Below are 24,200 nucleotides of genomic sequence, written 5' to 3'. Positions count from 1 at the left end.
ATTTTTAATTTCACTGATTTCAAGTTTTACTACAAGAAAAAAAAAAGTAATAAACTTGGAGATTTTTCAGAGGAATATTCTCAAATTTTAACTTTTTTTCTTGCATATTAAATAGTTTAACTTTTATTATGGAAACATAAATATTTAGAAAGTCTGTTTTATTAAAAAAAAATCTGAATATGACAAGTCCATACTCATATTTCTGTGAATTTATCCTTGTTGTATTTCCTTCCTCAAGTTAACATACAACTCATAAGAATATTATCCATTTTTATTCTTGTAAATTCACCAGTTTTAAGTTGCAATATTACCCCCCCAAAAAATTTCACTCATCGCAAGATCATCAGAGTCAACATTTTGATGTGATTGAACATTTCATTACCATGATGTATTCTTTGCCGTGCCTTCATTCATGCGTCACTACTTTCTTTTTTTCTTCCTGTAGCTTTCCTTGCCTTCCATCTCAACTTCCTCTTCCTCATCATCATCATCATCATCGTCGCTGTCCTCACTCTCGGCTTGGCTGTTGCCGTGGTGACGCTCCTCTTCCTGCCACTCTCTTGCCACCAGTCTCCGAAAGACGTCATACTCCTCGGCTGACGCGTTGGCCGCGTGCGACAGCAGGAAAGCGTCCAGGTCCACGTTGAGGACGCTGTCCAGTTTGGGGTTTACGATGGCGGTCTGCCCTTTCTTGTCGGGGGTTTGGTACAAGCCCCGCCGCTCCAAGAACAAGTGGCGCGTGCGCAGCTCTTCCAGCGCGGAACGGAACAACCTGTGCTTCACCATCTCTGCTTGTTTGATGCCCATTCGGAAGTAGACGTACTGTGGAAAGAAAAAAAAATAAATAAATTAAAAAAAAAAAAAAAATCAGAAAACGTGTTGAAAGAAGACACAAAAGGAGTTGGCTTCTTTGTAAAAGTCAATAAAAGCAGCAATAAAAGAATATGTTGACAATGATTGATCAAGTTCAAAGGAAGTTTTTTTTCGAACTGCCCTCGATTCCATTATGAACAATGTCGACAAATATGATCAAATAATTGGTAACTTAATGGATAATGTGGATTGAGGCGGTCATGTGACTAATTTACATGATATAAAACAAAAGTGTGCGACTTGCAGTTCGAGGTGGCTCGAGACCCCCAGCCTCAAATTACAGACCACAAAACTGAACTGCTGTGTCATGCGCTGATCCGCCATGAAAAAGAGACTGTGAAGGCCCGGTTTAACTTGCATTATAATTGTACTCAAACAACATTGGAAGTATCAGCGAGTGCACCGTAGTTAAGCGTGGAAGTGCGACTGATGTAATCCTGACCTGAAACTTGAACTCCAGCTGAGCCTGGTCTTCATGCACGATGGCCGGACTGTCTCTGAGGATGTGGGTGACCTGCTGCGTCGTAAAGAGACACTTCTCCTTGAGGAAGATTGTCACGTGCTTGATCGTCTTCACCGGCAAAGTCAGGATGGCAGGGTGGTGCACCACCACCCGCTGCAGACTGCCTGGATGGAATTACACTGCTTTAATACAATCACACACAAGGGGGGAGGGGGGGGCGCACCAGCTCACCTTCGACTAAACCGAGTTTGCGTAGATTGCTTATCCGCTGATGGAGAAGTGACTCCTTGATTGTGTAAAGATCAGGACATTTAGTCAATACCTTGAGCACGCTGGAGGCGTTGATGCCCAACATGAACAGAACTGTGAGTGTTGACAGACAGTGTTTAGCAGCACTCCCTCCTCTGGCTTTGGACACCGATTCAAAGATTTGCTCAGCCTGTGTTTGCGTGAACCCCATGTCAATTAGACAAGGGAGGGACAATTCTGTCTGCAGGGATGCTGGGTCATTGTTGGCAACATTCGGTTGCAGGTTGTAGCTCGGAGAACACAGCAATCTACACTGCATGCAAGGACGTTGCAAACATCTACTGGACTGAAGCGGACTGAGCACGGATGAGGTGGCATTTCTCACAAGCCACAGGACCTGTGGAAAGATAACATTTCTCTTAATACTGCCAATTTAGTTAACAACTACCATTGGTACTAGTGAATCAAGGTTAAAGCGGTTTGGGGGATGTCAATCGGTAGTATTGACGAACAATATGAATCTCTTAAATATACATATATGATTTTGAAATAAAATATATTCTAAATTAAACAAAGTAAAAAAACGTCAAACTAATGTTTTGGTTGTATTTACTCACCCGACGAGCTGCAAAACCAGCGTTCATGCTTTGTCCGTCTCGAATATACGTCCGTACATCAACGGGCGCGGTAAATCAATAGTTCCGCATCACACAAAACAACATTGGTTAAAATGATTTGTTTTGAATTTATATACATTGGCTTGATATAGCATAATACAATCGCAGAATGCCTAATGTTTTGACATATATTTTATATTTATGTACTAAAATAAAAATTATATGTACTTATGTATCTATTCTTTAATTACATACTGACCGAAGACAGCGGTGATAGGCTCCAGAACATGAATGGATGTTTAATTTTAATTCAATAAAGTTATAATCTATTGTGCATGGTAAGAGATGGGTGATAAGTAGATTCAAGTTTTACATAAAATATAAAAAATAAAAAACAAATTTACAGTTTTGTTCAAAACTCTTGGGCCAACACTAGCTTGTAAAGTATGAAATAATTTGATACAGCAAGTTGCATTCTACTTAGCTCCTTTCTATCTTTTGCAATAATTATAGCATTAAAACAAATCTAATGGTGGCCCAAGACATGCACATCGTTTTCAGAAAAGAACTCATGTCCCCGATATAGCAACATTTCTTTGACAAAATATAATTTGTGTGACAAATTGGTTAGCATACACAGGAAACTGGACTTTTTCCAAAAGCTTTTTTTAATGTGAATAAAGTCACAGAAACTTATGGCAATTGACCACATGAGGTAAAATAGTGTTCCATGTCAAGTTTGTTTCATTTATTACACAGGAAAACATACACTTAAAATCATAGGAAAATGAATTGCATTCATGTATAAAAATAAATAAATATTATACTTTGTATTTCATTTAGTGTTAAAATAAAATTGATACTTATTGAACAAGAAAAATAAAAACTTCCTTCAATTAGAGGTGTCATATTTTTAAAGTTTGAATCATCGGGGTGAACTCAAATATGTGAGGTACTGCTAAGATTTTACTGCTTTAAAAACAACTAAAAGAATAAATAAAAATTAGGCAAACTGAAGAAGTTACAGTAACTTCTACAGACAAAACAAACATTGGATGGACGTCTGGCCTTTTATTCAGTCTCTAGTTTTCATTGAGGTACTTCTGGAGCTCCGATTCCAGGGCCACCATGGACAGCCGGTCTTCCTCATCCTCCTCCTCCGGAAGAGTGTCATCACCTTGATCTGGGAACAAGTCTTGGGCTCCAAATGTTTGGGGAAAGCACTCGTGGCGTGGCAGTGAAACTATTAAAAAGAGGAACACAATTCGATGAGTGCATTGTTATTCCTAATCCTGCACATCCAACACATTTGGGAGTGCGTGTGCTGCTTTTTAGATTCATGCTCGAGTACTCACAATTGCTTTGAGTTGCGGGGAACACCTCCGTCCAGGTATACTCGGCCAGTGAAATGGGCTGGCTGATCCAGGACTGCAGAAGCAGCTGGTCCAGGGTCATCCTTTGGGTGGGCTCATGGTGCAGCAGCCCACATAACATGCTGTTCAGTTCTGATACATACAACAGATTTGGGTTAACATACCTAATTACAAACTGCATTTTGTCCAATTATTTCTTTTGCTATTTGCGGCAGGCCTCAGTTACCTATCTCATGCATTGTATAGGAAAATCGCAGTAAACATTAAGTACAGTTGACTTATGAATGCCCCACTTTCTTTTTGATGAAACATCCAGTGAATTTTGGCAAAAAAAAAAAAAAAAGAAAAATCAGCTCATGTGGTTATCTTGCAGTGAGTCTGTTGTGTTTTGAGTTCACAATAACGGAATGATGGCATTTCCATTCATTTCAATGGAGCAAGTTGATTTGAGCGACAAGACGTTACCTTCATGACCATGGTACAAATTAAACTTTGAAGTGAAAAGGTACCCATGTAATTACCTGAGGAGAGTGGAAAAGGGGGCTTGAGTTTGGCGTCCAGGATCTCGGCCACACCACAGAAGGGGTTCTCACTGAACAGCAGCGTGTAGAGCAAAACCCCCAGAGACCACATCTCCAACTCGGGACCCTTGTAGCTACACAAAAGACGCATCAGCACACATTAACCACCCGCCAGATAGATTTCAGAGGAACTCGGTTGTGTCAATATGACAACACAGCAAACGTGTGTTCGTCACTTCATTCACGTCTAGCAAACGTTTTAAATAACTTTATGATTGTTGTATGTGTGTGCAAGTTAAAAGGCATGTCGACAAGGTTTATGGTCCATAAAAGTCATAAAGGAGTGGAAACGGTGCTCTCACGGCCTGATTCTCTTTTCAGGTGTAATGCTTTGGGGGAGCAGTGACAAACAAATGTACACTTTGGCCAACACTGTGGTAATAAAAAGAAAAAGAAAAAGAAAAAGTATTTTTGCAAAGATGGTATACACACGTACGGGTTTCCTTGAAGCACTTCTGGGGAGCAGTACTCCAGCGTGCCACAGAAATTGTAAAAGAGCTTCCCCGGTGCCATCGTTGCCGCAGAGCCAAAGTCGATCAGGCGGATGTGGAAACACTTGTCAATGATGATGTTCTCGTCTTTAATGTCTCGGTGCAGGATGTTCTTTGACCTGAGGTAGAAGACCGCTGCTACCAGCTGTGGAGTAGAAGACAAAACATGCAGTTTAGGAACCATTTAGGACCTCGCACCATTAGACACGATGCAATGTACGGACCTGTCGAAAGATGTAGCTGGCCAGGGGTTCGTCCAGGCGTGGCTGCATGTCGATGAATTCAAAGAGGTCCAAACCGTCTCCGTGTTTCTCCATCACCATCTGGAAATAACTGCCGTTCTCGAAAACCTCCAGCACCTGGTGGCAGAGGCACGCAAAAACACACATGAGGCAGACTGTTAGAAGAGTAAGAATTTGCCCGAATTTGCGCTTTTCCCACTTTTTGGACATTTAATGTTCTTTGTGTGTGTTGTGACTGTTTCCAGCATTTATGGCTCTTAAAATTATCTAATGAATCCTAAAATGAACAGAGAGACAGTGCAAAGACAACAGAATGGCAATGTTGTGGCTGAAATACAAAAACTAAAATTGAGGGGGAAAATAAATAAATAGAGTGCTTAAATAAATAAATAATTGGGATGCGCCGTTCACATTGTTTTTTATTACACAATTAGTGACAAATATTCCATACGACAAAAAAAAAAGAAACCAAAACTAATATGAAACAAAAAAAAACTAATCAAATAATGCTTAAAAACCTGAATTTAAAAAGCAAAGCTCAGAACAAAATCCAAACCATCACCAAATTAAACGCTAAATCCCCAAACTATTCTAACCCTGCGTAGAACCCGTGAGATCCAGACAAAAGCAAAGCGGCGACATGTTGAACCAACTGGACTTCTTTTCATTACAATCCAGAGGTTTTGGAAGCCAAAGCGGTTACCTTGACGATGTTGTGGTGTTGCACTCGAGTCAGGATGGCAATCTCCTGACTGACTCGCCCCAACATGGGGTCGTCGACCCAGCAGTCGCTCACGATCCGCGCCTTGCTGATGAACTTCACCACAGTCTGCAAATGCGAATGATTCACTGAGGTTAAGTCGACTTTTCTACCACGAACACATGAAGGTACTTTACATTAAATTACTGTATTTTTATTTAGCACAATAATCTGTCCTGCTACTTCGACTTTAGTACAAAGTGTGACTATTTTAGCCACCTTTGACCCATTTATGTGTATGTGATTATTCTTACCTCTTGTCCATCACAGCGCCGAATTGCCTTCCAGACAAAACCAAAGGCGCCTTTGCCGACAGCTTTAATAGGCTTGTACTCTTCTTCAAACTGCCCATCACATGCCCGAGAGTTTTCGAGGTCCAGGGTGGAGCGCAGAGCCTCACCATGACACGCCTCTTCGATCCTCTGAGGGCGCGATGCAACAATAAAAACATACTGACGTATTAAGTCTATGAATGTATTACTTGAATAGCCCCCCCCCCGCCTTATTTTCCAAACTGACCTCCCCAAGACTGGCTGGCGATTTGTCGAGCAGGGATCGGTCGCTTTGCGACATCGACCAATGCTGGCCGGGCTTGCTCAGCCACACGCAGAACATGCGTTTTCCATCGGCAAGGTCAGCTCTCACCACGTCACACTGCACCACTGGAGAGATTATTTGAAAAGTGAGCCCAACTATAGGAGAGAATTCAAATAATAATACGACAAAAGTCTTTCATTTGCTGAGCCAGTGGGATGTTTGTATTTTATTGCATTTTATCTTGATGTGAAAGTTTATGGAAGAGCATTCATTCCACTCGGGATAATCTAGTAACCACGAGGTGGAAAGAAAACTATTGAAATGAGGTGAATACAGCCATACCAACTCTTGTGCCGTCTCTGTGGTAAGCACTTCCTTCAAAACGTCCTTCCAGCAACTGCGGGGCATCTGACTTGAGAACATCTTTTTCCATCTTCTGTTTCTTTGGGGTGGACGTAGCAGGGAGGTCCATTGTTGACGCGACCTCACCATGATCGCCATTCAAGCAGAACTCCTGGCCGCTTTCTTTGTGAACGGACGAGAGAGCAGGCCACTGATCTGTCCCTGCGTGGTTCTCCAACTGCTCCTCAGTGGAGCGATTCTTGGCCTCCACTTTGATGTTGACAGGCCGATCTTCCGGGTCAGAGTCGAGCGGGGAGGGTGCGCGAAGGAGTTCGGCCGTATCGCAAGAGGTCATGGAGTGCTGGTTTTCATCATTGCCCTCCCGGAGGCTGATAAGCACAGCACTACTCAGATCCAGGTCGGCCAGGGCTCGGGTCACCAGGTCGCCGTTGCTGTTGAGGTCCAGGAAACAGCTGACCCCTGCCTGGCATGGATCAGAACCACCGTGGCCAGCAAACTTTTCACAAAAGCCGGAGGAAGATCTGGAAAACAGAAGCATTTAATATTTTGAATTTGTCCACAAGGGAAGAAATTAACTCATAGTAAAATTTTGGAAGAGTGTGGTTTAAACACACTAGGGAGGCAGGTCAATTAGAAAAATAAAACACACACAAAAATATATATATATTCTTTTTATTAGTGTTAAATGTGAGATCCACACCTGCTCTCCATTGAAATAACCTCAAAGCTGGAGTCTTGCAGGATGGATGGACATGAGCGTCTGTCTTTGGCAACACCAGAAGACTTGCCCCCCCCACTTCCAAAAGCATGTCCATTCTGAGTAGGAGGGCCTAAACAAGGTGGGAATACAAATTTGAAAAATAACATTAAGAATTCATTTTTATTTTGCAGCAATTGATTTAGAAGGTGCAAACCTGTATGATAGCTAATACCTGCAATAATGTCGTTCGCCGGGAGCAGTTGTTCATGTTTAACTTCTGGTTGCTCAGTAGAAAGCATGCAGGTGGTGACGCCCTCTGGGTGGTCCACCCAGGCAAAAGTCTTCAGGAGAGCTTCAGTGGTATCGCCTGTGCCTGACGAGTGGCTAATGGCAGCAGCTACCTGGGCTGCTTGCTGCAACAGCTCGTCGGTGTCATTAGCACTGTGGAAAGAATGGATAACACCTTAAATCGCACTCACTCTGATTCTCCAGGTTATCTCCCGGCAGCGTTTTATTTTTGTTTTTATTGAATGGACTCACAGGCTGTTCTAGTGAACATTGTATCGCACTACACCGAGGGTTTTATGTTGCCCACTCAGCATCCAATGCAACCTCCCCACTCCACCCACCATCTGTGGTGTCGTCTCAAGGCTTATTAGCAAAATGTTTTTATTTTTCCTCATCTTTTGGGATTTAGATCCGGCGGTGTCGTTAATATTTAGCAACTGTAGGCCTGTAAAGCCCTTTGACACACTTCTGAGAATAAGGGCGTTGTAAATAAATTTGACTTGACCTCTGAATAACAATGCTGCAGTGCATGTCCACCAGATGGCGCAAGAGACACAATGAACTCCAATCTCAAGCGTCAGTCTTCAGTGACTCATTCATTTAGAGGGGGTCGGAAATTCTTCAGTATACAATGCTGCAATGACCTAAGCAAAATGTCTACAAAAGTCAGAACGCATCGCTGTAAACTATCAGCCCGACATAATGCATTAATAAAGTCAGAATTAGAGCATACAGCAGTTATAAAAAAACTTAATAAGTGTGCCGTATTTTGATGCCAGTGGTTTACTCATTTATGCCACACCTTGCGTAACCTCAGAATGTCATATGGTTTGTGTACTTTTTATGCAGAAAAAAAAAAAAAAACTCCATCAAAGTCCTACGGATTAACCGTATGAAATGCCTCTAATGAGCAAATGACTTACTTAAACACGCGTGTGGAAGAGACAGCAGGGGACGAGAGCGTGGACAGGGCACTTCCTCGTTTGTCAAGCCTGGTGCAGTTCCCGGTGAATATTCGGCCTCTCCCTGTGGAGGATCTCCCTCGGCAGGCCTCCTGAACCATGGCCATGTCCCCCGCCACCAACGAGGATGGGTCGATGACTGAAGTCAACGGAATAATGAGTAGAACAAACAAACAAATAATGGAACAAATGAAAGCACTCTTGATCCTCTAAATGTACGGTGGGCCTACTAAAGAATGGAGCGCCTGTGTATATTTACATGTAAACCACCGAATATGGTAAAACACGTGCGTTTTAAATGCTCACCAGATTTCGCTGTACTTTTGACAGCTTCTGCTTGAGACTCTGGGAAGGGACTAATCTTCCTGACCGAATCAGACATCCATCCATAGAAACCGGGCATGAGGAAAGTGACACACTGTTGACGACAGAGAGCAGCGGTGATAAACGAGACTTGTCAAAAGACGCCATGGCCTTCCGGCCTTTCGCATCTGCTCTCATTGGCCAACCTTTCCTAGCAGCTCGCTCTTGCTGTAGCCAAACAGACTGAGCGCCTGTTGATTGTGGATGCTGCAGATTGAACCGTCAGCTTGCAGGAGGAGGAGGCTGCTCAATGGGGCAAACGCCCAAATGGTTCCATTGTACTCCAGTGTGGAGCTTGGGGAGACGACCCTGCTGTCTCCCTCCATGTCTGTGTATGGAAACCCATAAGAAGAAAAAAAATACATTAAATCTCGGGCAAGACGAGTCGAACCTTTCAAGGACTAGGGACTATGGTAAATATTGCATAATTTCACTTTATTTTTTTTTTTTTAGCCCACACCAATTAAAATGTTGAGCGTAATTATTACACCTGACAAGTAGGTGAAAGTTGTTGGAATTTTTAGGTCAGAGAAGATCAAATGTTGGAGCGGTTCCATAACGCAAGCGGTCAGTTTATTATATAATATCAAACGGCTGTGGTCTTGACGTTTTTAAGTGCGCCGCAAGTAAAACATGAACAATTTACCAGACTGCTGACAGTGTCCAGGTTGCAAGTCTTCTGCCTTCTGTGCATCTTCTCTGCCAAGGCTCTCTGTAGAGCACGCAAGCCTCATCCCACTGTGTTGCTGCTGGGGTCTTGCGCACTTTACCGCCCCCTGAAGCTTAACACACAGCGGCACTGATGCGCCCTCTCTACTTTTACCACACACTCTCTGAAGCCTCAGCATCTATGGAGGAGCAAGAAAGCAAAAGTCTGATATAACAATCCAAAACAGGAGCATGAAGTGATTGTGAAACGCAGCTTTCCTTTCCTGAGTGGTACCGTGTTAAAGCAAAATGTGCTTACTTTCGGCAATGCCTGACAGTGCAGGGGGATTTGTAAGGAGGGGATTAGCTCCATAACAGAAAGTCCTTTTAAGTCTTGCGGATGGTGGTATCCATGGAGATGAGCAAATGCCGAGTCACAGGTAAGAATTTTGCCCTAAAGGAGGATAAAACCAAAAGCGTTTTTAAAATAGGTGCAGTGGCAATGCGTTTTCACACACTCCTAACATCATCAAATGAGAGAAAGTTGTCAGCATGGAAAGAAGGACTGAGACATTACAAACTGGTAATTAAAGCAAAAAAAAAAAAAAAAACAGTGTGAAAAATATGAGGTCAGAAAGTAGGTGCTGTTGTCACAAACCCAAACTATGAGTTTTCACATTTGATGTTATTTTGTTCAGTGCGCGAGAAGAGGAGAGTTCTGGGAGGAGAACTCATGGCTGCTGTACTATTAGAAATTTCTGTATCGTTGGATTGGTCACCGTTGTCCCGTGGAATGGGCTGCCAGTTCACCTTATCTCACACCAAGTGTTTTTTTTTCTAGTAGGGTCAAGTCGAAAGACTATCGAACAAGGCCCCTGGATTTTTCCGACGCTTGACGAATGCATCAAAAACGCATGCACGTAGGTGACTCCCAATAAGTCGTGAGACGGTACTCAGGCATGCATTGTATTTTCAGGCACGTTATCTCGTATTTTCATTATTTTTGTACACTTTACTACATATTGTAGATATTTTTTTTCCAAGGTTGAATTTGCTTGTATTAAATTATGTAGGTGGACTTAAGGCAGTAACTGGCCAGTACCACATACCCACAGTATGACAACATTATACACACTGCATGTTTAAAAAGACTACAGGTGATAAAAAAAACAAAAAAACTTCACTTACATCTTGAGTAAATGTGAGAGAAGCGGAAACCCGTTCAACATTCTCCATCTTGACAAAGAGATGTTCTCCATTTTGTGACACTGTCTGGGTACACACCAACATTGGTATCTCGCCAGACATTGTCACAACATCAACCTACAAAAAGAGTAAGACAATGGAGAATGAACATTTCACCATGAGAACAGATTCCAAGTATTCCGATAATCATCGGTACACATGGATGACAAGGAGTTGGTTGCGATTAAGGTCGAGATGTCTGAGTGGATCTGCAACATACCACTTTCCCAGATACCGATGCAACACTGCCATCCATTAACAGACAGTCCTCAGGCAACGCTTCTTCCAAGACCTGAGTGGTTTTCTTCAAAATGGACATCATTTTTTTCCCATTCAACTCTTCTGGGGTGCATGCAAACAGTTTGTAGGCTTCATCATTGGCTGATATAATCTAAAAAACAACAACAACAACAACAACATTTTTTTATTATTATGAATTAAAACAGTTCCCCCATATTTTATGAGCCAAGGCACATATTTTGCATTTTTCCCCCTTTATATTGCATCTTATAATTTTCTACTTCATCCAGTAGATTTCCCTGGAGTGGGGAAACCAAACTCATCTTCTCACTAATATGCTGGCTGCAGCAGAGATTGGATTCACTGATGGAAACACTAGAGAACTGTACCTCTCTGCTTTTGCGATCTACAGTCAGAAGCACTTTGTTTGGGTTGAGTTCCAGCGGCGAGACAGGCAGCCCCAAGTCTGTTGAAACAAGCTGACCATAAAGCTTGTCCTGTGTCTCCGACATTGTGGGTGGGCGTGGTAGGGCGTCAACAGATGTGGCCGAGTCAGGAGGCAGGCAGGATGATTGGGGCTTTGTTGCTGCTATTGAAGTACAAACATCACAAAATGTAACAAAAATTGAACATTGACAGCTAAGAGAAATGAAGCGAACGAACATTGGGAAGGACTGAACACAATTTCATGGAACCATTACTAGAACTTCGGTGGCAAACAGCCAAGGAGGTTTGCTGACCGCCCACGACTGATCAATAAATTGCAGCTTATATAGGTATGCGATAGGAAAAGGACCCGGTTCTGAGACATTGATTTGTTTTGAGTTGGAAAAAAAGTGGTAATTTTTGCCCGCTTTTTGAAGTCTTTAAAATGTCATTGTCAATGTCCATTAACATGTTGACAGTTTTTTCCCCAAGATCTCCTCAGTGGCATTGGTCTTGTTGGTTTAAAAAAAGAAATAAATAAAAAGGTTTGATTTGTCACGAACCCTTCTTATTTCGTTTTATATAGCGTGTTACGCGTCTTATGCGGCCCTCTCTTACCAGGGGATGAGCCACAATAGTAACGTCGCTGCAATTCCAACAAGTTTCTTTTCTGGAGTGGTCTCTGCGCACAAGGGAAGGACCTGTTCAAGTCGAACTCGTCCACCAGCAGGTCGGAGGCGAGATCAGGTACCACGCAAATAGTAGCTCCTCTCTCCACGAAGTGTCGTGGGGCTTCAAAACGAGACTCAGTGGCGAGCGACATTGTTGTTGTAGGTTCTTCAGCTGCAATCGGTGACCCACGAGAACGGAATTACTGGCTTGTAAATGTTCAAATGAGAAGAAATGTTGATGCAAGACTCACCAAATCAAATGAAATGCGTCAGAAACATACAATGGACGCCGTGGTTCGTTGACGATAGTCGACAAGGAAACGCTAACTCCCCTGTGTTATTAGCTTAGCCAAGTTAGCATGCTGTCTACCAATCGCACTTCAAACTAAGTTGCGTTTCAGCGACCTCAACGCGGAGTCGATACAGCCGCCGTCGTTTTTAAGACGTCGAAGCCATGGGCAGGAGAAAGTTTGGAATCAACACATTATGTTTAGCTAACGACAGACTTTTTTTTTGTTGTTTTTTTTTTAGTTTTCGCAAATCGCGGGCTTCCAGCACCAGCTGAATAAATGATATATACGGAAGTGCTTTGGAGCCAATCAAAGGTTACGGTTCGAAACAGCTTGAAACAGGAAGCGCTTATTGGATAGACTAAGTGAAAGAACCGCCTTTTTTCCCCGATGGTGACAGCGCCACTGGCCAATCAATTCAATTTCATTTTATTGAATTAGAACTTTACTTTAAAAAGTGTTCAATTCACCCAAAAAGTTAAACTGAATAAATAATGTAACACAATGAGAATAATAAATATATTATTAATTCTAACAAAATTATTTTTTTAAAGCGCATCAAGACCAAAACTGTCACACTCTTTTAAATTGGGCCAGAGACTCCCTTCACATTAGGATACAGGAGCTGCAGAGTTTTATTTCACTGTAGTTGTACACTCTGCGTTTTGTGTAAAGCCGATTATTGCCACAACTACGTCTAAATATGCACCAATTTAACTTAACCTCATGAGGGTCATGGATGGATGAGTTTTCTATCCCAGCTTATTTTGAAGGAGAAGTGGTACATATATATTTCAGAGTGTCATACAAAATGCTGGCTTGTCTTAACAGGGCTACACTCCCCGGTGTGACGATGTCCCAGTACATCAGTATCATGTATTGTATTGCATTCAATTTTCCACATTTTTTTATGGTTTACCAGGCTTAGTTTTCAAGCTTTCATAACCCTATAAAAATTACGTGACCCTTTAAAAAAAAAACATGGCACCAGTTAGTTATAATCGCTTTATTTCTATGTACAACTCCGATGAACCACGCCGAAAATCCACATGAACAGAGAAAGCAAAACAAAGACTGATTTAGTAAAATGGCTTCTGGAAGAAACTGGTCGGAGCACGGCGTAATAATGTGCCTTTTCATTAACTAGGTCTATATGGCTTTGTTGCTTTAAAAGCTCCTCTTACACTTTCATCATCTCGCCAACCCTGACAATGTTTAACCACAAGAGTTGAACTAAAAAGAGGTGAAGGTAAACAATAGGAGAGAAGGCGATTCCTGGAGGATAGTTAAAACTGATCATCAAGTAAAACACATTACAATCAGTACAGCACAGGTGTTTTGGAAAATATATTAGCTGAGATCTTCTCAGTTCATCCTGTACAGGAACAATTTATCAAGTTGACACTTCAGCTTGAGCTGCAAAAGGAAATGCAAGGTAGCATCGAGTCTGCCGAGACGAGGCACAATTACACCGGTTACATTTCGTTATCAACGCCTCACAAACATCTAGTGAGGCAAAATTCTATCTTTAAAAAATAGATGCAACTTTAAGTTATTCACTGCACGGCAATGATGTCGCTTGATTTTCGTTACCTCATATAGACTTCATTGCACTATTCTCCACGCTCCACAAAAAAAAATAGGATGACTCCATTCCGGAAATGATCTCGTTGGATTTTCTCACTGCCGTGTCTGCTCGCTGCCATGGGTGGAAGCATGCATTCTTTGTCAAGGAGCTCATTTTATGATAATGACAAGAGGTTGAGGCATACACACTCACGCACAAGGCCACACGAGCAAAGTTGGCCATGGCCATATGTGTGACCTCTGATACAATTTCCAGGGACAGTTTTCGAAGACTGTTGGCTCATCCTAATGGTGGTAGTCTTTTTTGCTGTGTGGACGATTCCCCAGTATGTGATCCACTTCTGAGGCGATGCCCGCCGTCATCTTTGGAATCACCTAAAGTTCACACGGCATTGCTTTAATACATGATCAAACAAACACTGACAGCACTCGCTTGGAAAACGACTAAAAATATACGTAGCGGAACCTCGACAGTCAAACACAAACCATTGCGGGATGCAACACGATTTTTGTTGAGTTAGGTGCGTTTTTGGGTGCGGAATCCAACGAATTGTTGCAAGCTTTGAAAAAAAAAACATGAAATAGAACTTGCCCATGGTGACAAGGTTAAGAGAAAAGCCAGAATTAATTCTCTTAATTCCTACTATACTATCTTTGTGTTTGCAAATAACGAGAGTGCGGACCTATTGGGAGCCGCACACACCTCTCACCCCGTCTCAATTGTGACTGCACAAACAAGTTGCCACGTAGATGGAGGTAAGTCCAATCGTAATCAGCTCTTCTTACTACAGTCTTACTATCGCTAATCAGTAGAATAGTTGGAATCTGAACGTTCACGCAGAGTTAAACCTTTGATGTTGGCTCACTTGAGGTTTAGTGACGTCTCATTCCATCGATCATGCATGGTGACGCTGCTAAAAAGTACGACTTTTGGTGCAATCCTATTTTGAGATTCCGCTGCAAATAATCAAAATTCAATATCATATGACTCAGTCTACCTGAATGGCTCCGAGATTCTCTGTTAACTGGCTTGGATTGGAGGATCCCAGCAGGACCGAGCTCACACCCTCATTCCTCAAACACCATGCTGAAACGGAAAGAAAACTAGATAGATAAACTTTATTAAATCCTGAGAGGGAAATTAAAGCATCGGGAGAGAGGATATTGCAAAAGCAAAAATGAAGAAGTGCATTTCAGATATTGCAAACAAACAAAAGAGTTGCAGTTTACGGCCCTCGGAAGTACTGAAATTTTAAATAGGAAGTCTCTCACCTATAGCAAGTTGGGGTAACGTACAACCAAGTTTCTCCGCTATATGAGCTAACTCCTTCAGCTTGGCTTGTTGTTTTCTTCCATCCTCGCTCATTATTTTTTCCCTTAACCACTGGTACGGCTACAAGATGAAGCAAAGAAAGGAGATTAGTGCAGACCAAATGATCCGGTTGTTGGATGTTTGTGCACTAGGTTGGTGGTCAAAATGAAGTTCAACGTGTACCTTCATGGAGGCCCTGGAGGACTCCGGCACACCATTGTCATATTTCCCAGTGATGATGCCGCAGGCCAAAGGAGACCAGGAGACCACACCTACCCCTGTGATTAAACAACGAACGGGTCGATGTGAAGGATTTCAAGGGAAGTCTTGGAGGATGGCGGGGTGGGTGATGAAACCAACCGATTTTGTGGTAGAGCTCCGGCAGCTGCGTTTCCACTTTGTCCCTTTGGAAAAAATGATACTCGGCCTGCTCACAGACTGGCGGAATGAGATTGAACTGCCTGGCCACTGAGTAGGCCTCCTAAATAAACCAGGATAGACAGAAATGGAGGAAAGAACCAAATAAAGTGAACAAATATTTATCTGCGGTCTGGCATTTGCAAATTTGCCGATTTATGGATTTTTAGGGGGAACCCATTTAATGTTTCTGGCGCCATCTTGTCACATGTTGTGTTGAAAAGAGGGGGGGGGGGCTTCTTTTCGCCAGGCATAGCCTCGCCAAATAGAAAAAAATACTTTGTGACGGTGGCTCTCCTTTCCTACATGTGAGAGCATAACAGCAAGTAAGAACTTCTGGTATTTGCCTACCCACAAATGGCAAAAATCCATGAGTAGTTGAAGTTCACCCAAAACTGATTTGTAATTACCTATAGATGCCACCAGGTGGCGGAAAAGTAATGATTTGGTTTAAATTAAGCTCCTCAACTCACTTCAATTCGTTTCTTTGGCACCAAGATGGTGCTAAACCAATACTTAATTGATTGCCTGAGCATAAAATTAAATAACGGAGGATAGGCTTCGAAAAAAATCTGAATAGGCAAATTTGTGATTAATGAGCGACAACTATGTAAGTACTGTCCCTCTGTATACTGTAAAAAACCTGATCGTTGAAAAAAAAAAATAATAAATTGCGGTCCAAACAATTACAACAGTACTCATACCGGTAATCTGGCAGAATTTGAGCATAATAAATAATAAATTAGCAAAGGCTTGATTTTCAGCTAATGCTAAAAGATTCATATAAGCAACTGCTCCGTCATGTAGGGTGTGTTAAGGATTTTTCCAATTAAAAATGATTTACTGTGATCACTCACCATGATCTCCATGGCAGACCACCGTGAAGTCCCCCAGTACATGGACATTCCCTGGTTGATGACATGGGTCATGGCTCTCACGATCTCTTCACAAACACACAACGGGGCAAGAATACAAAAGTGCCGTTAATTATAAATAGTTTCTTTTTTGTGTGCACAAAGTAACTATTTAGTGAAGAAAACAAAAGAGCCAGGGGGAGTGAAATATATATGATAATGCTTTTGTCTCTAATGGACCTTTAAATTCACTAATAAACCATCTGCCATACAGGCAATTAGAGTTATGGATGCAAGTACGGAAAATCTGTATGAGAAGAGAACACAGCAGGGTGTGATTAAAAAAAAAAAGTGTTTCTTTTTCTTTTCATCAGAAGTTCTCCCTCTGGGCCATCATGTGCCTCAGCGAGAGACAGCATCATCAGTGTGTGTGCGTGTGCGCCAGTCTGTCTATGTGGGTGAAGCAGGTGGGTGGAGGAATAACAGCTCCAAAAACAAGGGGGAGTGATAGATCAGGAAGACTGTAAATCCTGTTAATCAAATGTATTTTTTTTATGGACAGTATAATACAAAGTAAATGCCACTATAAAATAACTTGAGTCACAATAATATGTGTAATTTCCCTCGACAGGATCGCAACGATGCCTCGAACACCAGCTCAGGTGAGATATCAGGCATTCATCAACAAAAACCTGCTCGTATTTCAAAGAAGACATTGCGGGTGATGTTTTGAACACTTGAACTAATTATAAATATGGCTATTGTTACTGACTTGATAAAATGCACGAATCCCAGATACAATCTTGACAAATCTCAGAGCAGTGGAGATTGATTTACAAATGCAAAGGATTTATAATGGAATTTATTCATTGCTTGCCGCAAGTCTGTCTCCTCATCTGATTCTGTCTGGTCTATTCTCACATTTAGTTAATTGAATGAATTCAATGTGCTGGATTCGGGTCCGTCAAATGAAAATGACATGGAGTGGGAGAGTTTGGCTGCAGGCTACGCAGTCTATCTATTAAAACAAAAGAATGATTTTGACATTGATGAGTGCTTTTGTTTTCATTCGCCTTCAGGTGCCGTCCCATCAATGATATTAAATGGGAGTCGTTTTTGTTTTGTCGGTTGACACAATGATTGAAATGACACTGTTGAAATGCAGTTTTATACGGTGCTGTGCTATCACTCATGGTGAGAGGTGCAACAATAAATTGCCTTCAAGAGAAATATGTCACGCCTGAGACTGTCAAGCCTGTTGGATCAGGGCATGATTGTCTTTGTCGTCCTAAAAGCTAGATCAAGGATCAAGCAAGGGTAAAGAAAGAAAAAAAAGAAGAAGAACAACAGAGAGTGATAAGTGGATCTGAAAAGAAAGGCAGTGATTGTAACAAAGGAAGACGTCGCCCCCGTTACATCACTTTTTGGTGCCTTAAGTGACATGCGTTGCCTCGCACAGTCAGGGACACTCAAAGTCACGGGAACAAATACAAACAAACTGCAACTGTTAGATGATTTTGCATATTTATTCAGCACCCTGTTTGTAGTAATGCCATGGGTGCATCATTTGAATAACATAATATTGTGCAATACGGTATATATGCAGAGGGGTGCAAATAAGTGGTGCGCGGGTGCGCATATGTACTCCAGTTTATGTCTATCACCGAACATTTATGCATCATGCATTTATTTATTTATTTTTGTGCGTAATGTTTTGTTTTTCGTTCAGCGTGCCAGACTGCCCCCTAAATTTTGGCATTTTACCCCGAAAATTTGAGACAATAAAACTACTACTAATGATGTATCCTTGTGTGACTATTAAATTTGCAGCCTTTTTTTTTCTTTTTTTTTTTTCTATCCTTGAATATTTTTTGCACCATACTTCCGCCTATTGGTTACTAATATAGTGAAAATCAGTGGAAATATAAGCCCCTTTTATTCTTGTGCGCCACTAAATTTACTAAGTTAGGTGCCATGGTGCTTTGTAATAAATAAAAATACAAATAAAAATAAAAATAAAAAATAATAAAAAAAATAAATATATAAATGAAGTTGTCTCATTCAGGAACAACTTGTTCAAACCATTGAGTCTTTTCTCAAATCAGTAGAACTCCGCCATACACCCGTCTCTCAAGCTCCCCTGCAAAATGCAACACATGGCGCAGTGGTGACGATCAGCAAAATATATCTACGTTAAACTGTAGTTCAGAAAATATAGGGGACTGGAGTCGCTGCCCTGGAGAACTGCGCTAAAGTTGTGCAATAGCAGAAATCTGCACGTACACTCAACTTGAGTGATGTGACACTTGAGATACGCACAACCACAAACGAGAAACGACAAATGCAAATATCAACCATGTTTCAAACTCATCGCACGCTGATCATCCTGATAAACTCTCAACAGGTCAGTTTATCTGGACAGCGAGGGTTTAGTTACCTGATTTTAACCCACAGGCTCTACCCCCCCCCCCCCCCCCCCTCAGTGACGGTCACAAAGGAATAACATGTGGGGAAGAAATTCAAGGTGGTGTTGTGTGTCGAATGCAGCACCGAATGTTGGCGGAATAGAACACTTGTATCGAGAGAGTCCGACCCAAAAATACACCAGCTTCCCCTAAGGGGACCAGATAATCCTGCTTCTGAAGATCAGGGAGGGCTCAGAGACCCCGTGGAAAGTGGTGATCCCACCGAGACAGAAAGAGAGTGACACCCGGAGGCAAAAATAGAGGACGAGAGTCAAGGCGAAATTGTCCGATTAGCGGGGATGCGTGTACGTGTGACAGAGATAGATACGCAACCACTCAAATGCTAATCCTGTCAGGCCACAGATGTGGTGAGGCCCTTCCACTATTTTCTCACCTTCTCAAGTTGCTGGATAATGCGCATCGTCCCCGCCGCGACCCTCAACCACCCGCCGACTACCTAGCCACGCCTCCCCAGCAACCGCTTACCCTCCATGGGGGTGTTGCTGTCCGGTCGGTTGGCAAAAACCACATCGACGTACTCTAGCTGCATCCTCTGGAGAGAGCCCTTTAAACCTGCAGTGGGAACACAGACATACGTTGGAGCAATAATTCGATATTCTTAACATCCATGTCCTCGCTTTGTCCACGCAACTAAGACAAAATTTTTCCACTTCGCTGTGTGACTTCTGCACACTAGAACAAGGGTGTACAACTCCGCTTCTTGAAGCTTGCTATCCTGCATGATTGGATGTTTCCCCCCTCCAAATGACCGGATTGATGTGTTGGAGGGGGGAAACATCCAAAACATGCAGGATCGCGACCCTCAAGGACCGGAATTACCCACCCTTGCACTAATGGGACAAGGCTGGCACATAAGTCGAACAACAACATGTTACGAGAGAGATAAAACGACCATTCAAGTTCCACTAGTAGGCTCCAAGAGACTACTAGTGCATGACACATGTCTACCTGTTGGAACTAGTAGTGTTACTAGTGCAGAAGTTTATTAGTAATATTTTATGGAGTCATATTCGGTCAAAGTGGCACTAGGAGCGGAAAGAAAAATATGAATGAGACACAGTCGTTCGACTAGCGTGCTAAATTGTCTTTCTAGTGTGTAGGAAGAGCGTACTAGTATCTGGACTGGAGCTCAAGGTTACTAAATAAATGCTGAAATGGCTTTCCATGAAACGGAATTTGATAGTGTGACAAAATTCATATTGGATATGCAGGAGTCAATATCAGCGCTTTGTATTTCTAACACTATCATTCCAAATATTCAAAACATGAATTTGGAGTAGAATGCAGCATACAAGTAGCCTTGAACTTTTTTTTTTAAGCATCAGTGAAGGCAAAGTAAATTGTGCAAACAATCAGTGAGCCCGACGACTTTACTTTTGTCAAAAGTTCAGGATTTTTTTTATTTATTTATTTTTTGGCTACCAAGGCTAAGTAAATGAAGCATTATGAAAAATGTGTGACTGCTCGAGGCGGTAATACTTTCATTACAATATCACATTTGCGAGCGCCACACATTCTTCTTCGGCGAACTGAAAGTAATGTTCGTATTATAATAGAACGCTGGATGTTTGCAATCAACTATGAGAGCTTGCACGTCTACAATAGCTGAAAGAAATACGGATGTTATGTCGCAAAGAGGGAGAACAGCTGAGAAGCAGTGATTAAGTTTCGGAGAAATAAATACTTTTCCTGTTGGATTTGGCACGGTTGGACGTGCCGCTTCTCTTTGAAACCAGAAAGCGCACGCAATTTCTCAATATTTTAATTTATTTCTTCACATTTACTTTTTTAGATAAATTATATTATTTATTTTATATTTCTACAAAACAGCGAGCTTACAACAACAAAATCTGGGTCACCTCCAAGTTTTAATATAGAAAGTATACATATAGTAAAATGACATCAAAAAATGTTACGTGCTGTTGTAATAAAAATGTATTTGTACATTTTAAGGCCTCACCAATATTGCGTAAATTACAAAGTTATTTTGACTTAACGTTTCAAAATTTGCCAAAGTAAAGCAGGAAGAGTGGACCATTGTCCATTTCAGGAGACTATTCAGTGTCCCATTTGGCACATGAACAAGAACAGCTGGAAGATGGAAAGTTGTCCCAAATGAGGGCAGCAAATTAATAGATAGTCAAGGCGGACGCCATACGCAGATTCCACTGTTGGAGTGCGCAAGGGAGATTAGTGCCGCAGGCTTGCTCAGCAGCCACTAATCCCGATGGAGATTTCAGCCTTTCCCGTCACTCCTCATTGTACGTTCCCAAAATCTGAAACACCCAAAACATGAATCCTAATCTGAGCCTGCACTGTCATGGCGAGCAGCGTCCTCTGTCTTGTAGATTATCTTAAATGGCTCGGAAGGGGAGTCTATTTTTGGACCACGAGGCAAGATGTTGAACAACAAAGATATTCTAGTGTTTGCTATGATAATATATTCACATTCCACGAGAGCTTCTTTGAAAAGATGAGCTATTCAAGGAATTACTCGGTTCTCTGGGCTAAATTTCGGAGAAGACGCCAAGTCAGACTCATCTTGCAGTCATCTCAACAGTGCTCATCTGTGGTCCTCATTAAAAGCGTTTTAGGGATGAGTTGGAGGGTAAAACTCAATTTGGCATTTAATTTAGAAACCAAAGATCGCCCAAGGCTCCGAGCTTTGGGTATAGTGATAAATAATGTTTATAAACACACAACAGGAGCAGAAATTAGCTTCTTAGTGACTTTCGTATGAGCTGCATTGAGATGCTGAGGAGAAAATCGGCAGCGAGATGTCATCACTTTGTTCTCATGAGACCAAACAGACCGAGAAGACTCTTCATGGCATTGCTAACGACCTCTTTAAATTCTTCTGCTAAATCACGCCAATTAACTAAGGAGGTCCATGAGGCTTCACATATCCATTAAATGTAAATGGAGATTTCAACTAGTGGCAATTATTGGAACAAACTTTTTTTATTTATTTTTTTCCATTTTTATTATTCTCGTTTTTTTTTTTTTTAAAGATGCTGTAAAGTAAGTTCAGCGATTTGTTTGTAAATAGTAATAATAATAATAATGTTAGAACTACTGTATGTACTAATCATTTATGGCGCTATAGTGTTAAACTATTATTCGCCATTTCACATTTACAATTTCTTGAGGGCGTGGCTAAATGGTAACAAGTGACACACTTTGGTTCAGACACAATATATGCCTTTAAATGAGTTCCTCCGTTCACTTCAGTGGTTAACGGGAGCAATTTGCAACAAACAAGCTAGCTAAAATAGCTAGCTAGCTCTGCCCGAAAATGCACTTTCCCTTCAGGTAGTTTGCCGCAAGTGGCCGCTTCACACAGCCTTATTTATGGCTGTGAGTGGCTCCACGTCATGTAGATAAAGCCTGAAGATTGAGGAGGAAGGGGGGGGGGGGGGGGAAGTACAGCTAGCGTGCGTTTGAGCTGGCATGGCTGCTTTAGAGCACCCATGACGACCCAGTGGGATTTATTCAAGCCACAGGAGGGTTTAGGAGGACAGATTTATTTTGGAGGCTCAAAACATGGAGCTAGGCTGGCGGAAATAATTTTCCAGGTTATATTCATGGTATTTGATTGACACTTGAGAGGGTTAGCATGGCGTGCTTTCAGCGAATTTAGTGGACACAACCACAGCATTTGAGAGTGGAAAACTACTTGATTTTTCATCATGTTCATGCCTAATTTTCAACACGTTGCAATTTGTTTAATTTTTTAATAATTTAAATTTGGCAAGGTTGTAACTTTGACCTGTGTGTGTGTGTGTGGGTATGCTTGGGAGTTGCTGTAAAGAGCAATAAAAAAAAAGGTTTTAAAAAAGGTCGTTTTTTTTTTTGTTTTGTTTTTTAAACACTCTTCTCTAAGGTGTGTTAAATGTAGAAAATATTTATTTTCACGCCAAAGGGCCTTTAAAACAAAAATGAAAAAGTGTATGACATTTTTTGTCCACCTTTTATGATGGCATTTAAAACGCACACACAAGCCAGAAAAAAAAAAAAAAGCCACTTTTGCAGTGAATCTTAAGTCCCAACTTTCATGAGCATTCAAATTTAGAGGTTCCACACTAATTTGATTATAAACCATTACAATACAAGCCAATTATGTTCTTGATGTCATGCTTCGCTTTTGCCGATTGGCTGGTAGACTTCGATTATTATTTTTTTTTTGTGCGTGTCACACTTACAGTATATTGCTTCTGAACTGGCTTATGTGTCTGGCGTACTTGAGTGATGCAGCGATGTTTTAAACGTTGCTTAATGACACCATCACCAGACAAGAATCGCCGTTCATCTCACTGGTGCCACATCTACCCCATAATATCCTCAACTCTCTGCCGCTTTAACATGGACCATCCTTGTGCTTCATCTACGCACAGAAACTCTCACTTGTTTGAAGGAGAAAGTTGGAGTAGCTGCTGTGAATGCTAATTTTGTGAGTGAGCGCTGAGTCACTGCGAGAGGTGCAATGCGCAGTGGGCTAGAAGGCATGTTTGGAGGAGGATTGCGAACATATGGGAATTGGGCCACAAGTGTTTTGTCAAGCCAAGTATAGCGTCAAAAATATTGTATTGTCTTTGACTCAGAGGTTAATTTCCCCCTTGGGTTTCAGGGAAACAAAATAGTCGATCACACCCTGAAGTTGTGTAAGATGTATTGAATCGAAAATGTCTTCACTTAGTAGACGATTCATTTCACACCTGCTGCACATGTCTAACCCACGCGGGCCCAGTCATTCCCTCGTTAGCATCAACCAATCGGCATCGAGTATATAATTTCCACGTCACACGAGCAGACATGCAGCCAAATAAAGAAAAGTGATTGAAAAGTATACAACACGCTTATTTTTAATTTATTTGGCTTTATGAGTACCGTTATTATAAAATAATTTTCCATATGCAGGAAGAATTGCACACAAATTGGCCATCAAATTCCCCTAACTAATTAATAACCAATTTATAAACAATTTATTAACCTTTCAAATGGGTGGCCCAGTATTCAGACAATTGTTGCAGACTGCAGTCATTATTTATTCTTTTTTTTTTCATGAATACCTTCTAACAGACAGGATATCAGTGAGGTGGGATTGTACAGAAAGAAAGACGAGGCGAGGTGCGTGCAGATAAAAAGAAGAAGATTGGGAAAGG

At 41.6% G+C, this 24,200-nt stretch overlaps 3 protein-coding genes across 5 annotated transcripts in view; all 3 read right to left on the bottom strand.

Annotated features, from left to right (window-relative positions):
* Window positions 1–253: 253 nt before the first annotated feature.
* On the bottom strand, window positions 254–2,290 carry mterf4 (mitochondrial transcription termination factor 4). The gene is made up of 4 exons (XM_088311317.1): window positions 2,203–2,290; window positions 1,568–1,982; window positions 1,316–1,500; window positions 254–822 (listed from the first exon to the last, which is right to left on the bottom strand). The coding sequence occupies exons 1-4, from the start codon at window positions 2,227–2,229 to the stop codon at window positions 421–423; spliced, it is 1,029 nt and encodes a 342-aa protein (XP_088167443.1). The 5' UTR covers window positions 2,230–2,290; the 3' UTR covers window positions 254–420.
* A 562-nt stretch (window positions 2,291–2,852) lies between these two features.
* Window positions 2,853–12,681, bottom strand: pask (PAS domain containing serine/threonine kinase). Of its 2 annotated transcripts, XM_088312129.1 has the most exons (22): window positions 12,344–12,681; window positions 12,173–12,264; window positions 12,040–12,103; window positions 11,385–11,584; window positions 10,976–11,146; window positions 10,699–10,833; window positions 9,830–9,964; window positions 9,509–9,710; window positions 9,009–9,190; window positions 8,806–8,917; window positions 8,461–8,638; window positions 7,482–7,690; window positions 7,250–7,379; window positions 6,529–7,070; window positions 6,169–6,311; window positions 5,904–6,071; window positions 5,593–5,718; window positions 4,872–5,006; window positions 4,593–4,792; window positions 4,097–4,230; window positions 3,558–3,707; window positions 2,853–3,445 (listed from the first exon to the last, which is right to left on the bottom strand). In XM_088312129.1, the coding sequence occupies exons 2-22, from the start codon at window positions 12,242–12,244 to the stop codon at window positions 3,285–3,287; spliced, it is 3,549 nt and encodes a 1,182-aa protein (XP_088168255.1). In that variant the 5' UTR covers window positions 12,245–12,264; window positions 12,344–12,681; the 3' UTR covers window positions 2,853–3,284. The 2 variants fall into 2 exon arrangements, with proteins under 2 accessions (XP_088168255.1, XP_088168254.1); XM_088312128.1 differs by having other exon boundaries at window positions 12,040–12,264.
* Window positions 12,682–13,373: 692 nt separating this feature from the next.
* Window positions 13,374–24,200, bottom strand: part of kcnab1b (potassium voltage-gated channel subfamily A regulatory beta subunit 1b) — a 34,762-nt gene continuing 23,935 nt past the window's right edge. For both annotated transcript variants that reach the window (XM_088311398.1, XM_088311397.1), the window contains 7 exons: window positions 19,504–19,590; window positions 16,556–16,641; window positions 15,642–15,762; window positions 15,465–15,559; window positions 15,242–15,362; window positions 14,968–15,056; window positions 13,374–14,344 (listed from right to left, as the gene is read on the bottom strand). In XM_088311398.1, the coding sequence (XP_088167524.1) occupies window positions 14,255–14,344; window positions 14,968–15,056; window positions 15,242–15,362; window positions 15,465–15,559; window positions 15,642–15,762; window positions 16,556–16,641; window positions 19,504–19,590 (689 nt within the window). In that variant the 3' untranslated portion in view covers window positions 13,374–14,254. The remainder of the gene's footprint in view (window positions 14,345–14,967; window positions 15,057–15,241; window positions 15,363–15,464; window positions 15,560–15,641; window positions 15,763–16,555; window positions 16,642–19,503; window positions 19,591–24,200) is intronic.

This window comes from Idiotropiscis lumnitzeri, chromosome 12, assembly GCF_059441095.1.
Source record: "Idiotropiscis lumnitzeri isolate Australia: NSW breed Sydney's pygmy pipehorse chromosome 12, RoL_Ilum_1.0, whole genome shotgun sequence".
NCBI classification, from domain to species: domain Eukaryota; kingdom Metazoa; phylum Chordata; class Actinopteri; order Syngnathiformes; family Syngnathidae; genus Idiotropiscis; species Idiotropiscis lumnitzeri.
Note: the sequence above shows the minus strand (reverse complement) of the source record. Positions and strands in the feature narration are given on the sequence as shown.

Coding starts and splice junctions, on each gene's coding strand:
- mterf4 (XM_088311317.1), bottom strand. CDS start 2,229: ATGAACGCTGGTTTTGCAGCTCGTCGG. Junction 1,983..2,202: donor CTGGTTTTGCAGCTCGTCGG/GTGAGTAAATAC, acceptor ATCTTTCCACAG/GTCCTGTGGCTTGTGAGAAA. Junction 1,501..1,567: donor CAAACTCGGTTTAGTCGAAG/GTGAGCTGGTGC, acceptor AATTCCATCCAG/GCAGTCTGCAGCGGGTGGTG.
- pask (XM_088312128.1), bottom strand. CDS start 12,244: ATGTCGCTCGCCACTGAGTCTCGTTTTGAAGCCCCACGACACTTCGTG. Junction 8,918..9,008: donor AGAGCGAGCTGCTAGGAAAG/GTTGGCCAATGA, acceptor TGTCGTCAACAG/TGTGTCACTTTCCTCATGCC. Junction 7,691..8,460: donor TCTTCCACACGCGTGTTTAA/GTAAGTCATTTG, acceptor TTCTTTCCACAG/TGCTAATGACACCGACGAGC.